The 18,642-nt window shown below is 39.3% G+C and overlaps 1 protein-coding gene across 4 annotated transcripts in view; it reads left to right on the forward strand.

The window, feature by feature from the left end:
* Positions 1–18,642, forward strand: part of scaper.S (S-phase cyclin A-associated protein in the ER S homeolog) — a 153,039-nt gene that overhangs the window by 19,569 nt on the left and 114,828 nt on the right. For all 4 annotated transcript variants that reach the window (XR_005966651.1, XM_041588392.1, XM_041588393.1 and 1 more), the window contains 4 exons: positions 6,667–6,767; positions 9,208–9,324; positions 10,862–11,022; positions 16,427–16,692. Coding sequence is in view for 3 of the 4 variants with exons in the window: in XM_041588392.1 (XP_041444326.1) it covers positions 6,667–6,767; positions 9,208–9,324; positions 10,862–11,022; positions 16,427–16,692 (645 nt within the window). In the remaining variant the exon portion in view is untranslated. The remainder of the gene's footprint in view (positions 1–6,666; positions 6,768–9,207; positions 9,325–10,861; positions 11,023–16,426; positions 16,693–18,642) is intronic.

Below are 18,642 nucleotides of genomic sequence, written 5' to 3' on the forward strand. Positions count from 1 at the left end.
GAGTCTTGGTGTAGAATGTCACTAGGACAAAGAGATGGCGCCAACAGTCCTACAGTGAGCGTCAGTGGCTAGAATTAATTACAAACCAATCGAATCTGTTTCAGCCAATTGGTAAACTAATTGGTAATTTTATCTGGGTATCTAGCTGTGGTGATCTAGGATGGGAGGAGGGGAGACCCTGTGAAATAATTTTGCCCAGCACAGGTTGAGATGTCCAGAGAATGATGTGCATGAGTGGAAACTGAGCCCCAACTGCTGCTTGTCCTGTTTGTATTCCCTTGTTCAGAAAACATGACTAGTGTTACAGCTCAGATAACAAACACTGAGATCAACCTGATAAGGTACGCTGGGCATTCCTTCCAGCAGGTACCTAGAGGATAAATAGTAAACCCTTTGCAGCTGCAGGAAAAACTTGGTGAATGCAAAATGTGCTATAATGCTTATTTGTGTGTCATATTTACACAAGGAAATCTCTAAAATGATTGTGGTAAAATATCTGGGGCATATACAGCAGATATTAATGCAGACATCAGTCATATCACATACAAGAATCTGTGAAAATAATAAATAAGTCAAAGTCTGAGCTATTTAAATAGTTAGTGCCCTAGCAACCCACGTTGTATAATATTTTGCCTGCCATGACTACCATCTTCAAAGCAAGTACAACATGCAGGATAGAAGTCAGTTGTGTGTTGTGATGCCACCTGCTAAGGGAACCTTGGAATTACCAGCTTCACAAGGACGTAAGATGATTCTGGCATGGATATCAAAGGAGAATCATTGGCATGTCCTTGTATTTGTTCGATATGCATTGCTTAACAGACAAGCAACCAGTGCTGTCCTACTGGCGGTCAGTGGGCTCTTGCATGCCCCCCCCCACATGAAAGTCTGCCTGCTGTGATTCTTTACCTTGTGTAAGATTTCAAAGGTATCAATACTAAAATTAACTGACCTCTGCATAGTTTACCCCTCAAATTAGACATTAAGCTTCTTCATTATTCACACCTGCAATCCCCCCTGCGTTGTTTACACGTGGAACACCTCTATCGTTTACAACCTAAAGCCCTGCACTGTTCATACCTCAGACCCAAACTGAAAGTGCACCCATTGTTAATCTCAGATAAATTGTTTGAGGGACACCGGCACTGTGTCACTTTATGTAGCCAGTGTGAACTGTCCATCTTAGAGTCCCTATAGGTTTCCCTGTCACCTGCTATATTCTGCCTCCCCTATGCTCCTTGTGTGTGCCATACTCTGTCTGCCCTATGCTTTTCCCTGTGTGTGCAATACTCTGCCTGCCCTATACTAACTGTGTGTGCCATACTTTGCCTTCCCTATGCTCCATGTTTGTGCCGTACTCTGCTTGCCCTATGCTCATTGTGTGTGCCATACTCTGCCTGTCTTATGCTCCCTGTGTGTGTCAAACTCTGCCTTCTCTGTGCTCTCTGTGTGTGCCATACTCTGCCTGCCATATGCTCCCTGTGTGTGCCATACTTTGTACCTTGTGGGATGTGAGCCTGGTAGGGTTTGTTCTGGGGGTTTGTTAGGGGCCCCTAAGGTGTTTGATCATGTGCTGGGGGGGTGCTGTGTTATCCACATGGGAGGAGGTGGCATATGGATTTAAGGGTATGTTTATGGCATGGCAAGACTCATCCCTGTAATGAGCACCAACCATTTGTTTTTTTTGGGTTTGTTACCACCATCATATGGACATGGTCTTAAACGTTCTTGTGATAACGTGGGTGTGGTTTAAAAGGAGGAGTGATCAGTACTGGCTTCCATTATAGGCCCTCCACCAAGTAGGCCAGAAAAGTTCCACCCCTCTGTACCACAGAAGTTGCCACAGCATTGATCTACACTTTTATCAGACATAGTAATTATGTGGTCTACAACTAAAAATGTGGTTATTTGAGAAAATGGAGAAATATAACTCAAGTTGGGGCTTTCTAAACAGTGGTGAAAACAGTGCCATTTCTCTTCCTAACAAACAAATCAATAGGTGTGTCATAGAAGTTATAAGAGTCCTACAAGCTTGATTATATTTTCCACATTAAATGATTTGGCAGTTCTATTATAACCCTCCACAGGAGTAATGTAAATATCAGTAAATGTGTTATTTTTGAGACAGTGTATAGACTTCAGGACATGTTTCCCTCTCATTGCACTTACAATCTGTAGTGGTGATTTTGTGAGGTCCCATACCTGATTAAGGGCATTTTATTAATGAGTTGTTGTAGATGCAGTTGTTATGTATTACCAGTAAACCCCCGATTCTCTAAAGAATCGTTAATGAAAGAATGGTAACAACAGTGAGGCAGCAAAATGCGATGGGTGCTGATTCACTCGGCATCCCCAGGCAGCAACTGGCGACGCTAATTTGTGGGGATGTAGAGTGAATCTGTGCCTATTGCTTGTTATTACCTATCTGCTATTAGAATTCTTAAATTTTGAGTTTATTGGTAGTAAAGTGTTACTGAAAAATTTCTTTATAAACAACATTTTTTGTGAAAATGTTCTCCTGTCCTTGAATGAGTTCTCCCTGGTGAGCTGTACTTAAAATCTTGACTTTAACATCAGATGAACGCTGCACTCTTGAAAATGCAACATAAAGTTGACCATGACCAAACACAGGCTCAGATAGGTAAATGCCGACTTTATCCAATGTTTGTCCTTGTGATTTGTTGATTGTCATGGCAAATGCAGCCTTAATGGGGAATTGTCGTCGTTTAAGTTTAAAAGGTAATTCCTGGTCAGAACTGGTAAGGTCAATTCTGGGAATCAAAACAGTATCACCGCTATGGGATCCTGTAAGCACTTCTGCCTTGATAACATTTTGTCTCATGCTCTTCACAACCCACCGTGTACCGTTACATAAACCTTGCTTAGTGTTAGGGTAGGGGCACACGGCGCGATTTCGCCGCGATTCTGCGCTGGGCGAGTTGTCGCTGCGTTTTTTAAGCCGAAATAGCTTTGCTAACTTTGGCGCTGGCGTCAATGCAAATCGCGGCGAAATCGCTGCGCTAATTCACACGTGGCGATTCTTTTTCTACTGTCGCCCGGAAACGCTCAGCGAGGCAACTTCGGACGACAATAGAAAACGAATCGCCGCGTGTGAATTAGCGCAGCGATTTCGCCGCGATTTGCATTGACGCCAGCGCCAAAGTTAGCAAAGCTATTTCGGCTTAAAAAACGCAGCGACAACTCGCTTAGCACAGAATCGCGGCGAAATCGCGCCGTGTGCCCCTACCCTTAAGGTTTCTTAACAGCATGACTATTGTTCCTACTTTGAGTATAAGATTGTGTTGTGGTAATCCAGCATTGTTGATAGTGTTTAAATATTCTAATGGGAAGTTAAGTTTCTCACTTTCGTCTTCAGAATCAATACAGTCAGTACTCAGAAAGACACAGCTTTGTCCAGGAAGTAATGCAATCACTTGGTTGTTTATCATGTCAACATCAATATTTTTTGGAGATAATATAGCCCGTTTTGCTAAAAATGGCCACCCACGCAGGTACGCAACCGGTTCCCCTCCTAGAGTGACGCTAGCGCCGCCATTAGACAAACTTGCAAAGGAGTAGCAAGATGGCCGACGCTTATACAGACTTTAGTGGGCGGATGACAAACTCGCAGAGGAGTAGCAAGATGGCCGACGCTTATACAGACTTTAGTGGGCGGATTTGGCAGTGGGCGGATGACAAAGTCGCAGAGGAGTAGCAAGATGGCCGACGCTTATACAGACTTTCGTGCAGGTACGCAACCGGTTCCCCTCCTAGAGTGACGCTAGCGCCGCCATTAGACAAACTTGCAAAGGAGTAGCAAGATGGCCGATGCTTATACAGACTTTAGTGGGCGGATGACAAACTCGCAGAGGAGTAGCAAGATGGCCGACGCTTATACAGACTTTAGTGGGCGGATTTGGCAGTGGGCGGATGACAAAGTCGCAGAGGAGTAGCAAGATGGCCGACGCTTATACAGACTTTCGTGCAGGTACGCAACCGGTTCCCCTAGTGTGACGGTGAGCGCATCTGCCTCCCTAGATCCTAACCTTCCAGCGGTCGCCGCCTGAGTGAGCAGGAAAGAAGAGGCGGCGGGAGGCAGAAGGAGACGGTGAGCGCATCTGCCTCCCTAGATCCTAACCTTCCAGCGCATCTGCCTCCCCGATCCTAACCTGTTCTGATCCTAACCTTCCAGCACATCTGCTAATCGAAGGCCGCATCTATGTCTTTCGGCTGAAGTTGCGCGCGCATCTCATAGATCCTAACCGAAGTTGCGTGCGCATCTGCCTCCCCTCCACTCGGGACATAGATAGGCCTTCGGTTAGTATATAGGATTGCTCTCTGTCCAAGTCCACGTTTATGTCAAGTGATGTGTTCTGGACTTGTACACAACAATAGAAGCTGACAGTGGAGTGTTTGTTCTCCTAGCCCATCAGCTTCAGTGCTCAATCATATCCCCCTGAGAGGTATTCATTATGCTGCTCCTGCTCATGGTCATGCCCCACAGTTTGGCATCCCTCAGTTAAAGGGGACATAGTGGTCTCTTATTTATTTTTGGTCTGTACATAAAAAATAACTTCTGTGTGCACTTCTGCGTGAACCAGTGTACAAAATGATTCCTTCTGTGTGTACAGAAAGGTGGGTGGCTCAGTTTAAATACTAAAGTATGTGTTTTCACACTAAATTCTTTGTGTGCAAAGAAAATTCATATTGGATGATGAGGTCTTTGCAATTAAATAACAAGTTTAATTCCTCAACCAACTGTTTTATTTAATCACAATTTTCATAGCTCCTCTTACTTGATATGTTCATGCAACTCACGGATTCTCATATTTTTTATGGATGAGCTACAACTTTCAATAAAATATTAAGCAGTAACGACATACATTCCTCTCAGTGTGTAATAAGTTATCAGGTGGTTGAAGGATGGGCATTTAATAAACCCTACATTACATTGTAACATTACATTGAAACATTGTTATTGTTATCATCCTTTATTTGTATAGTGCTGACATTTAAAATACTTTGCAGATAATGCTTTCATTAGCAATCTAAATTCTCTCTAGCCCTGTTTTGGAAAACACTTGTGGTGATCTCCCCAAAATGATTTCATCTGCTTCTGTGACCTCTTATATTTTGAATGTACAGGTCTGGGACCTGTTATAAATTAGTGGTCTATCTGTAATTTGCATATCTATACCATAAATCTACTACAAAAAATCCCATAAACCCAAGAGGATTGTTTTTTTCTCCAATAAGGATTAACTATATCTTAATTGGAGTCAAGAACTCTTTGACTATTACACTGAAAAATAAATTAGTTTTAAAATATTTGCATTATATGATTAAAATTGACTCTATGGGAAATGACCTTCCTTTAATTCAGAGCTCAGATTTATGGATAAGAGATCCCATTACCTTTAAGGGGAAGATTGGTAGCAGCGACTTTTGAGCCAATTGCGGCCACTGATCACTATAGCGCAAGTGGCCTGTGATTCTTTGTGGCGACTTGAGCATTAACCTATTGTGTAGTCAATGTGATCAGTTGGTGCAATTACGGTCACAGTGGTTTGTGGCCACGTTTTTCAACCTTACTATATAAAAGGGGATTGTTCATATTTTACTGAAGCATAAGTGACTCATAAAGGCAATATGGGGCTCACATAGTGAATGGTGGGTGTACTAGTGACCTTTTCAGTTAAACTTTCTTAGTCATTTCAACATTATCTAGCCTAGGAACTAAAAAAATGAATAACCTTATAAAATTGCTTTAATAAGCAAAATAATGTTTTTTTCCCCCCAAAGGGCAGAATTGAGAAAAACTGATACTATTATTTAATTACTAGTTGACAATACATTGATACATTTCATGATGTCAGGATTGTCAGGGGAGGGAGGGGTGAGTGAAGGAGGGGAGTGACGGAGAGCGGAGGATGGAGGAGAGAGCTACAGTGGGCAGCGAACATAGACTAGCAGGCCTAGATTTGTGGAAAGGCCTGGGCATATGGCGGCAGAATTTTAGGGGGGTGGCATGCCACCCAACCACACCTGCATTGGTTCTGAAGCACTGGGGTTTTGGAGGAGATAGAATAGTTTTTAAAATTTCCTGTACACTCCCTAGTATTCTGAACCTGATGCTGAAAATGTGTGCATGTGCAAAAAGGAAGGGGAGGGGACAGGGGCAATGAACAGCTGTGGGCCTATGGGCGCCTGCTTTGTAAATCCAGCACTGTGGACCAGGAGTAGGCAAAAGATGCTTAATAGGTACCTGTCAAGTACCCTCTTATCATTGCGTCCTTAAGCAGGTGCCTCTTCTGCGTACCCCTAGTTTCACCCCACCTGCCTGGTAACCAATCAATGGAAACCAAGAGAGCTGAAAAGCAGAAAGTATTGTTATGGCTGTTATGTTAGACATCCAGTCACTTCAGCCTTTATAGATGACATTTTTGTCATATTATAAACATTTTTCTATTTTGCAAAGCCTAGCTATTCACCCAGTTTCTATTTTTACATTGAACAATTCCTTTAAGACCATGATTATCTTTTTCTCCAGTATTGACAAAAGGAAAAACAAAAAATAATTGTTTGTCTGTGGAGTAAGTAATCCCTTACCTGTATAAAAAAATACATGTACCTTTAACGTTATAACATTTCTAATGTTATATTTAGGAAGTTCTTATGATGCTGGGAAACTATGTGAGAGACTTCAAGGCCCTTATTGATTGGATACAACTCCAGGAGAAGCTGGAGAAGACTGATGCACAGAGCAGGTAACTTGTTGCACAGTGAAAACAATTGAAAAACCCAGCCAATAGTGTATTTAGGTCCGGTGTTGCCCTAGGCCAGTGATCCCCAACCAGTAGCTTGTGAGCAACATGTTGCTCTCCAACCCATTGGATGTTGCTCCCTGTGGCCTCCAATCAGGTGATTATTTTAAAATTCTTGACTTGGAAGCAAGTTTGGTTGCATATAACCAGATGTACTGCCAAACAAAGCCTCAAGGTAGTTTGACAACCTCATAGGGGCTACTAAATGGCCAATCACAGCCCTTATTTGGCACCCTAAGAACATTTTTCATGCTAGTGTTGCTCCCCAACTCCTTTTACTTCTGAATGTTGCTCACGGGTTCAATAGGTTGGGGATCCCTGCCCTAGGCACTGGTCCTGTGATAGCCTTTCTGCGCATGCATGTGATGTTGGTGGATATTATATATATATATATATATATATATATATATATATAGGCATCTGAGGGCTGCCCTAGGCACAGGCCCTCAAGTGCCTATATGCTGAACCCAGCATACATAGCAAATGGAATTAAAGAGGTTCATAATAATCATGTTTTTGCACGTAGAGCACAAAAACCTGCATTTAAGGCAGCTAAGTTATGGGCAGGGGGCAAAGTGCATAAGACATGGTTCTTTGCAACTTGCCCCGCTCTTAGTAAATTACCAAACCTAATGTTTTTTACTTGATGAAAAAAGATGTAGCTGTCTTCTGGGTCTTTAGAAGAGGCAATTTTATGTTTAGAATGACTGATTCATAAAAAAAATCATCTCGGTTCCGGACCAACAAGATTGACATTAGGAGTGGCCAGTCCAAATTTAATCCAATAGAAAATTTGTGCAGTGACCTAAAAAATGCTGTTTCTGAGGCAAAACCAAGAAATGCAGAAGAATTGTGGAATGTAACAGGTGCCAGAAGTTGTTGGACTCCATGTAACACAGATGTGCAGCAGTTCTCAGAAACACTGGTTATACAACTAAATATTAGTTCAGTGATTCAAAGGAAAGCAAAACCTTGAAACAGTTTTCAGTTTATACAGTGAATGTTCTTCATAAAGCAGAATGCAGACAGAAATATGGGCCCCATGGACATCCCTGAACCAAAGGATGAAATGTGGGAAGAAGCTCTAAAACAAGTATCAAAGTTGACCATATCCATGAGAGACTGATTTATACAACATAAGTTCCTCCATATAGTGTACTATACCTCATGTAGACTAGCTAAGTTGAACACCACAGCCTCAGATGTCTGCCCTAAGTGCAGAACCTTGATAGGTATCTTCTTCCATGTATTTTGGGAATGTAAACATAATTCAAAAGTTTTGGGGTGAAGTGACACAATATATGGCAAACAAGCTTAACCTGCCTGGGATATGCACTCCACTTATCTGCTTACTTGGTGTTGTGACTGATTTTACTTTAGGCTCATATATAAGGCTCTGCTATCTGCAGTTGTATTATGGAAAGAAAGATATATTATTACATTGGAAGTCTGCTGCTGCCCCTTCCATTAACTTTTGTAAAAAGCTAATCAATGACTCACTTACTAGACAGAAGCTAACATATGTAGCTAGAGGTTGTCCTAAAAAATTTGACCACTATTTGACCACTATTTGAGCACGGAGTGATCCTCTTCCGGCGTCTTCTTTCTTTAAATTTCCTGGGGCAAACGCATGCACAGTTTAACAAAATAGCTGACTTTATAGTTAAAGTTCGGCTATATGTTCTTCTGCACATGCGCAGCCACACGAAGGAAAGAGGAAGACGGAAGAGGATCGCTCTGTGGTGCTCACTGGTATAACCCGAGGCTGGTGCAGTTTTCTGCTGATAGGAGCACCGGCTCGGGGTTTCAGGTAAGTCAATATAATTACTTGGGGGTGCCTAACATTTTGCACCCCCAAGTGCACGAAACCTTTCCTTCTCCTTTAAAGGAAAGACAATAACATGTACTGGTACCTTGCACTGGCAAAACTGGTGTGTTTGCTTTAGAAACACAATTATAGTTTATATAAAAAAGCTGTTGTGTAGCCATGGGGGCAGCCTTTCAAGCACAGAACACAGAGTAGATAACGGATAAATTCCGAAGAATTCCATTGTATACTACAGAGTTTCTCTGTTATCTGCTGTGTATCCTGTGCCTTTTCTCCTTTTTTAGCTTTCAATGGCCCCATGGCTACACCACAGTTTGTTTATACAAACTATAGTTGCGTTTCTGAAGCAAATATATAAATTTTACCATTGCAGTACAACAGTACATTATATTTTCATTACCTTAGGGCACTTTAAAAGGGTTCTTTATTTCTGTTTAGTGGTGAGTATATATCTACTATAATTATTTTTAGACTGCAGTCTTGTGAGAATTTTAGCTTTGCACACAAGAAGCTGTTCACTTTATCACTTTTTATTTACTGTATCTTTATCTGAAGGCCAACGTCTTTGGCATGGGAAGTGAAAAAGATGTCTCCAGGAAGGCATGTTATGCCGAGTCCTTCATCTGAGAGAGTGAGCGCTACATCGAATGCGCGGAGGACCCTTAATTTTGGGTATGAAGATAAGTGGCATACTTCTTTATAACTGTAATGGTAAATGGGGCATTATATTGTCTGACATGTTTCCATCTCTCTTTGTCTGGGAACATGATACTGACAAAAAATGAATGCACACAGTTTGGCTGGGTGCAGTAATCTAACAAAAAGAGGTTTCCTTTTAAAGAAAACCTATACCCCAGAACAATATAGGTCTGTATAAAAATATATTGCATAAAACAGCTTTTATTTAAAACCCTGCTTCATATAAATAAACCATGTTCATAATACTATACTTTTTTAGTAGTATGTACCATTGAGTAATCCTAAGTAAATTGGCATTTTAAGAACTAAGGGCTGCCCCTGGGATCCTTTGATTTACAGTGCACACAAAAAAACCATATATGTTAGGTCACATGAGCCAAATAATGGGCAAAGTCTTTTGCTTCCACACATCTTCCTTTTACAGTTAGAGCTGTAGTATTTCTGGTCAGGGGATCTCTGAGGCAGCACAGAGAATATTATAAAATTGAGTCTCAGAGGGGGTAAAGATGTGTAAAAGGGCAATATTTATTTAAATATATGTTCCAGTTTGGAAATATTCTTTAATATGCCACTTAATATGATATTTTATTGGGGGGAGGGGGTTATAGTGTTCCTTTAAACCTTTAATGACCAGTACTTGCTCCTTGCTGATTGGTTGCTATAGGTGATCAGCAGGGATGGGCGAATTTGACCCGTTTCGCTTCGCCAAAAATTCGCCGCCGTCTATGGGCGTCAAAAAAAATTTGTCGCGCGGCGAAATTATTTTGTCTCGCGTCTTTTTTTTTTGACGCACGTCTCCATACAAGTCTATGGGCGTAATTTTTTCGGCAAAACGAGGCGAAAAAATTCGCCCATCCCTAGTGATCAGACTAATAGCAAACTTAAAAAACAAAATTAGGGTATTTATATTTAACCATGTGCAACTGATTGCAACATTTTTTTATTTTAAAATTGATACAATCTTTTAAAAATGTTCCCTAATTTGAATATGTAAATTTGAATGTGATTTGCTATTTTGCCAACTCAAAATGATAGATATTATCATAGTATACTATTGTAGTGGGTGTGTGTATACACATTCAGTTAATGGATCCGTTATCCAGAAAACTCTGAAGGCCATTTACCCTAGAGTCCATTTTAGGCAAAGTTTTTAAAAGCTATTTTTTTCTCAGTAATAATAAAACAGGGACTTGATCTTAACTAAAATATAATTAATTCCTTTTGATTGCAACACAATCCTATGAATATTTAATTAAGGTGACATTCTGGAAAGATCCCTAATCCAGAAACCCCGTGGTCCTAAGCATTCTGCATAATAGGCCCCATATTTGTATTAACTAAACTTAACTTTTAGCCCAGGTATGAGATCCTTTATCCAGAAACCCCCTTCTCTAGAAATCTCTGAATTATGGGAAGTGTTTGTCATACAAAATTCTGAGAATTTAATGAAGTTGTGCTCTAAATGCTAATGTGAGCCTTTCAGTTACCTGAACAATATCCTTTCCTTTAGGGGGCCTACACTTAATATGGCTTCAAGTCGCCTGACACCATCAGGAGTGAGCTGGGCTGATAAAGTTAAAGCAAATTACAACAACTCTGCATGCAGCCAAGATACAAAAAATCTTCATTTGTGTGTGCCAGCAGTGGGACAAAAGGCTACCCCTGATAATGGTGAGGAGATTTCATGTAAAGGGACATAACATTTAAATTGAATCTAAACACAAAACATAAATTTACTCAAATTGTCTGTTTTAGTCTTTTAGATATTTGCATTATTAGTAATAACACTTAGGGTTGCTGACACTCAGGGCCTTCAAAAAGCTGTTAAGCTGAAGCCTGGCTAGCTCTATAAAACTATGTAAAACTATGCTAATATCTCAGAAACCACTTGAAGTAGAATATGAATGTAAAGAGGACCACTCTGAATAAGTTATATTAATTTATACATAAGTTCTATTGATTTTATTGGTGTAGGTCCTTTTAAGGCATGTATGCCATTATCTATAACTGGTTATGGGGTTTGTTAGGGATTGTGTATATTTAAGGGGTTGTTCACCTTCCAACACTTTTTTTAGTTCAGTTGGTTTCATATAGTTTACCAGAAATAAAGACTTTTTTCCAATTACTTTCTATTTTATATGTGTGACTGTTTTTCTAATATTGAAGTGTAAAGTGTAATTTTTCACCTTCTAAAGCATATCTGGAGGGGGGGGGGGTCGCCAAAGACTTGTTATCTTTGGTCCTGCTGAACAGGGTTTCATTAAAGGCAGTTGTTAGAATTGATACAATAGTTGCTAATACTCCAGAGATGCTGCTGATAAAAGTATCTACTAAATGTTGCAAAATTCTAACAGTTTAGAGTCTGCACCGGAATTACTGAGCTGCCAGACTCAAACACCAGAGATTAAACTTTAAACTTAGATTTTGGAAAAATTTAAAAATGGAAAGTAATTGGAATACGTTTTTATTTCTGTTAAACTATTTGAAACTAACTGAATTGAAAAAAGTGTTGGAAGGTGAACAACCCCTTTAAGTATCTACAAATGCCATAATATAATAATATATTATGAAGGTTAAGGTATTCTGGAAGCTGTAGTCCAGCATCATCAGGGTTGTATTCTTAAAGCAATATTGCACAAAAACTTTTCTCCAGCTCTCCAGGGCACTGCAGCATAAAAATGCAAAGCAACCCTCCAGTGAGAGTCTCAGCTGATAACATTTATTTGTGTACAGTATAGAATGCAAAATCAAGTTAATAATTTTCATATTTGGTGGTAACTTGTGAGTTAGGTGTACATTTTTATACAGAAGGAAGAGTTCCTATTTGAAAAGTATTTCGTAGTGCAGACTTGGTAGAAATTCAGAGCATAGTTGTTTACCATGAACTGAAACTGGTCTATTACACACACATGGTTTCTTTACTTATGCTTGGGATTCTTTTTACAGCTGGGAGATTTGAGATCCAAGAGGCTAACCCATTTTAGAATGTGTTTAGAATGAAGGATTGATGAATGTGGAAGTTAAATAATTTACAACCAAGCTGAAGTTGGGTGCTGTTTCAGTACAAATTCTTATATATTTGACTTTGTAATAACAAATATGTTAAATTTTGTTGCTACCATTGTGGTCTACTGAGTGCTGCACTATTTGATTTTTTCATAATTCTTTTATTTAGGAATTTTAAAACATTACAGAGATGCTATCACACAAAATAAATGCTTAATAGGGAAGCACTAACCTATTAAGTAACTGTTTTTGGATAAGCTGTGTAACAAAAAGTCTGGACCCTCCGGCATGAACCTACCGTGTGTAGGAAATCTTATGGAGAGTGTTGGTACTTGGAGTATTATTGCCCTATTGAAATTTGTAAGGACTTTGATATTACTTATGAACTCCCCTCTAATATACAGCTAGGCCCATGAATATTTGGACAGCGACAACTTGTCTCTGTCCAATTTTGGTTCTGTACATTACCACAATGAATTTTAAATGAAACAACTCAAAAGGAGTTGAACTGCAGGCTTTCAGCTTTAATTCAGTGGGTTTTAAAATACAGGTATGGGACCTGTTATCCAGAATGCTCGGGACCTGGGGTTTTCCGGATAACTGATCTTTCCGTAATTTGGGTCTTCATGCCTTATGTCTACTAGAAATGTATTTAAACATTAGATAAACCCAATAGGCTGGTTTTGCTTCCAATAAGGATTAATTATATCTTAGTTGGGATCAAGTACACGGTACTGTTTTATTATTACAGAGAAAAAGGAAATCATTTTTAAAAATTTGGAATTTTTCAATAAAATGGAGTCTATATTCGGAGCTTTCTGGATATCGGGTTTCCGGATAAGGAATCCTATACCTGTGTATAATAAGTGTCTAATACTCCTAAATTTAATCTTAGGAGATCTTAAGAACAAGTCTCGGTAACCAGACTCTGTCTTGAATTCAGTTTGGAGCCATTTTCTGTCCCCAGATAGATTAGAGTTAATCATATTAGCAGTAAGCTCACTTTGTAGCAGCCTTTTACATTTTGCAATTAGCCTTGGAGAACAGAGAGGCCAGAAGGTCTTCTGGCTGTTCTGTTATAACAGTTTGGGTATTGTCTAAAGTGAACTGTTGATTGCAGAGTCCATTTTAGCTGGACATACTATTTCAGTTGGCTCCTTGGAATCAATAACTTGATAAATGACTTTTGCCCTGTTCTGGTTTCTGTTGTAGTTATTTTTTGGTTTACAATATTGAGTCATCTAGTAAAATAAGGCTGTTCAACAGCCCCTGGGCTGGATTTGGTACTTCATCTAGTCCTTCTTGGTATATCTTGAGTTTTACATAATCAGCCCTCAAACTTCACAAGACAAATATTTGGCCAGCTGTATGTAAAATGCTAAACTGTACTGGAGGATGTTTGTTAGAAAATGTAGTTAGTCAGTGATCAATTCTAATTGACATACAGGTTTCATATTAAGGTTAGCAAATAATGAAAAGACTTACCCCCATATGTAATATGACGCACTGTTTGCCCAGTAGCAGTAACTCATAGCAACCAATAAATTCTACCTGCTGTTTGGTTGCTATGGGTTACTGCTCCTAGTCAAACTTAGTGCCATTCATTACATAACCCCCTTATTGTTATAGTTCAGTAGTTGAAGTTTGGCAAGCTTCATTGATGGCCAGTTAAGTAAATGCCTGACATACTTATGGATGCAAATCTTAAAGTTTAATTATTGCTAAATTTTGGCTGAACATTTAATTTCAACTGTACACATTTTTGAAACTATGGCTAAAATGGCATTGTTTTGATACATATGTCCCTTATTATGAGTCAAGGGTGTCCTCACAAAATGTTGGAACCGAAACGGTGTCCCATACTGAAAACCCCCAATAACCAATGACTGGAGATGTGGAGAATTGTACCATGTCTGTAGTGTCTTTTGCAGTTAAAAAAAAATCTACAACCTTTATAAGCATTTGGAGCATGTTAAATCTGTGGTTTATATGTGAGTTCAGGTGATCCAACTCTGTTTGTTGAGGTCACTGCCTACAATAATTTGTTATAAATTTGGTGGCTACTTAAAGAAATATAGCAGCCTGTGAAATATAGCTTGAATGTATTTGAGATTGTTGCTTAGGACTAACAGACTAAATACAAGAGGCATACAGCTTTACATTTGAGTTTTTTTGCATTGCAGGCAGTATCTTGGGGAAAGATGCAAAAAGAAACCTAGGATTGTTGAAGTTTTATTATCATTAACATGTACCAACATATTCCTTAATGTTATTTATAATTGAACCATTTAGGTCCTCCCTGAGCCCATTTGATACTGAGGGGCTCAGGGAGAAAGGGAGATTAAATAAATCAAATCTCATTTAACACACAACAGCTATTACTTTTTCCGGACTTTGATTTTGCCATTTTTTTTTTTTTTAAACTTGTTTTTTATTGTAAATGACAAAGTATAATCACAACAAATATTCATACATGTTTCCATAAAGCGGAGAGCAGAGCAATTGTGATTACGATCATATAGCAGTTCAATAACATTTTAATAACATTTTAAACATTCAGCTCAATTATGGTTTATAGCAGTGGGGGGGGTAGGACCTGTGAGGATTAATTCAGATAGGAGGTCAATAGTCTGTTAGTTTGATGACTTCTGGGAGGCGCGGTATCAGGTCTTGATGGTTCTTGTTGTAAAGTTGCTAGATATTGGGATGATTCCATGATCAAAGGATGATCCTTGAGAACTTCCATCTCATACCATGACGTATGTCTAAAGGTGTAGATTGTGAGGCATTTGATGTGTTGTGGGAGGTGTGCTATGTAGGTAGACCAGGTGTTGAAGAATTTTAATGTGTTGTGTTCTTTCCTGGTTATGGTTTCCAGCCAGTCCATATGGAAAATATGGTGTAGTTTTCGTTTCACCAACGTCATTGAGGGAGGGTCAGTGTGTAGCCATTGTTGCAGTATCGTTTTCCTGGCAGCTGCTGCCAATCTGCCCATGAGGTGTTTTTCAGTTTTCGTGATTTGTGGAAATGAATTAAGTGTACTGAACAGAGCCCATGCTATGTGTAGTTGGAGGGGTTTCCCTATTATCTGTGCACCATATGAAATGACTTCTTTCCAAAAAGATTGCATTAAGGGACAAGACCACATGGTATGTATCAGATTTGCTTCAGGGGCGTGGCATTTTAAACACATAGCTGAGGAGAGGTTACCCATTTTAAATCTTCTGAGTGGAGTAAGATATGAGTTGTGGAGAATTTGCAATGACATTTCCTGATACCTGCTTGCCGGAAGTAATGTCATAATTTTAGTGTGCTGTTTCAAAATGTCAGATTCTCGATTTTGCAATTTTTAAAGTGAAAAAATGTATTTCTAATAACTCTCCAATATAAATATATTTTAAAATGTGCTATTCAAAGAAATATATGTTCATATTTAATTTGCTGATAACATTGGCTCTTTTGAATATTCTGACTTCTGAAACAATGTTTCGAGCCAGCTGATTAAACAAATGAAAACAGAACTGATTCCTGAAGGGAAACGCAAAAACTACTTGAGCCTTCCTTCTAAGAATTGCAATTATACAGAATAAGACATTTATATCATCATTATGCTCACTTCAGCCTCACCCTTGTTTATAAGCACCACAAGCTTGTCAGATGCATGTCTGATAGTTATTTTGGTGCATTTGTGTATGCTTCTCTAGAGGGATTTTATTCTGTGACTTAATGGGTTGTGCTATGGATGACTTCTTACCATTATACATCCCCAACTACTAGCAATGAGAGCCCTGCTGTAAATGAACAGAAATATTTGCAACAGGTATCCAGAAATATTCAAATTATGGGAAGGCTCTCTCCCATAGAGTCCATTTTAAGCAACTAATTGTTAATGTTCTCAATGTTTTTATTTGTAATAATATACAGTACATTTTACGTGCAGTAACCAAGTTGCAAAACTGCTTATAGATAGGTATGGACTTAAGGTGTGATGATCCAAATTACAGAAAAAACTTTGCTTGGAAAGTTATGCTGGTATTATTCAGCATAAAATATATGCTCTTGTTTTTAGATCGTGTGGATGCCGAAGGCTGGGAAACCGTTCAGCGTGGGAGGCCTATTCGAACCAAATCTGCTACTGTGGCAAACAAGTCTTCAATTCCTGCAGCCATGGAAAACAGGGAAAAAAATGATAGTGATAAGGAAAATGGATGTTCCAAACCCCCAGAAGAGATTCCAGATGTGATCCAGAAATCGGAGCTCCCGCCTGTGCTTGTGGAACCTCCATCTAAGGAGTTGCTATGCCCATGTGAAATTCCTTTGGCTGAAATAACTCAGGTTAGCTACCTCATGTCTTACACATAATCACTATGTGCAGTCATAGAAAATGTGTGATTAAAATATTCTTATTTGTGGCAATGAATATCTATGTAAAGTGAAATACAGTTGTTAATCTTTGGTATTCTTTGACATAGTTTGACATGTTTGACATGTTTGACAAAGCCCGCATTTGGCGGGTGAAACGCGCGTCAGGCGCATCTTTTAGCTTCAGCTAGGCAGGACGTTTGATAGGGACCTTTATGGTAAAACGGATCGGGAGGGTGTACTACGAGGGTGAAGGGGTTGGATGTGGTGAATTGATCCGTGGGCCAGAACTTTAGCTCTCTGTAGAAACTAAGCACCTAAGCAATACGGCATTATCACTGTATGGTACTTTACTGCGGGTGGTGAATCATGAGGGTGAAGGGGTTGGAATTGGCTGAATGAACCGTGTGCTAGAATTTACTAGCGATAGAATAGATATTTACCAGCAAGGCAAGCTAGCCGTTTGCTGATTAGGTTCACAATCCATACCTAACATCCATTGAGATTAACCTATTGTTTGGTTAAATAGCTGCTCAGCACTGTCCGTGATAACCCTCCATTACTGGTCAATCAACGTCCTGTTTCTCGCTGTTCTTTTAACCTTTATATATAATTTTTGTTTGGACATCTATTTTAAATACAGATTAAAAGTTATGTTTTAATTTTAATACTTCTAACTACTTCGGAGGTTATATATGGGAAGGTGCAACTGTGAGGGCCAGCTCTTTCTATTTTCTCTCCCTTTTTTTGCATATAATTATTATTTGGCTTTGCACACCATATACTGTGTTTGATGGTTGGTGCTCCCCAACACCATATATTCTTTTCCATGTCTGAAAGACAACAAATGTTTTATAATGCACTTCATTTCATTTATTTGATATATGATTTTGGCTCTAATTTGTTTTGGGAAATTTTCAGACAAAGGGAATTTTACAGGCCCTGTAGGCAATATCTCCAATCATCCAGCGTTGACTTTGTTTATCCAGTTAGCTGCTTGGGTGGAACAAAGGGTATATCGATAATAGAATAGAATGCAACAAATCCTCCCACAAGCACTTCGTTCCCTGCACTGGTACGGAGCTTGAGCACAATGGCCACCCACAACAGAACCACTGTCATGATCTGGGGGGATAGCACACTCGTGAGGGTTTATTTTTCAAAGATTTCTGTTGTTTTCCCCAGTGTCGGACTGGCCCACTGGGATACCAGGAAAAGTCCCGGTGGGCCCAGGTGTCAGTGGGCCCTTCTGCTGCTAAACATTTGGCCTATTTCATGGCTGTTCTCTATTTCTATGAGAACAAAGAGGCTAAATAGATGGAAAAATAGATTATAGTATGTAAAGAAAAGAGACTAGGAGAATCTTAGAACTGGTCTAAGATTAATTGGTGGGCCCCTGGTGTCCCAGTCCAACACTGGTTTTCCCTGTCCAGAGTGTAAGCTCTTTTAGATCTATACATATCTGGTGGGGTGCCTAGAATTGCTTTTGAGCTGGGCCCTTATTACATATTGTAAAACGAAACTATTGTATCTTTTTATGTCCCTATATGTATAATGCTATGAAATAGGCTTTTTTTTTTGCAGGCAGTGCAAAGATGATGCACTGTTCTTCACTCCACCATGTCCCTGCACTGACAGGCATGGTGTCGGCATGTTTGCAGACACACAGAGTGGATATGGGCAAGAACACGCTACACTTTGATGTTCTTGCTGATATACACTAAGGGGCAGATTTATCAAAAATTTTATGTGATTTTTTTCAAATTTTCACATCGCACATTCAAGTTATATTTTCAAAAACTTGAATGTCAGTTAATAAGGAAAAAAACATCGAAGATTTGAATGTAAAAATTAGGGTTTTATCCGAAAACTCATTCAATTCGAGGTTTCCGGACATATATTCGATCGATTTGTGGGTTTTTT

The sequence above is a fragment of the Xenopus laevis genome, chromosome 3S (assembly GCF_017654675.1).
Source record: "Xenopus laevis strain J_2021 chromosome 3S, Xenopus_laevis_v10.1, whole genome shotgun sequence".
Lineage (NCBI taxonomy): Eukaryota > Metazoa > Chordata > Amphibia > Anura > Pipidae > Xenopus > Xenopus laevis.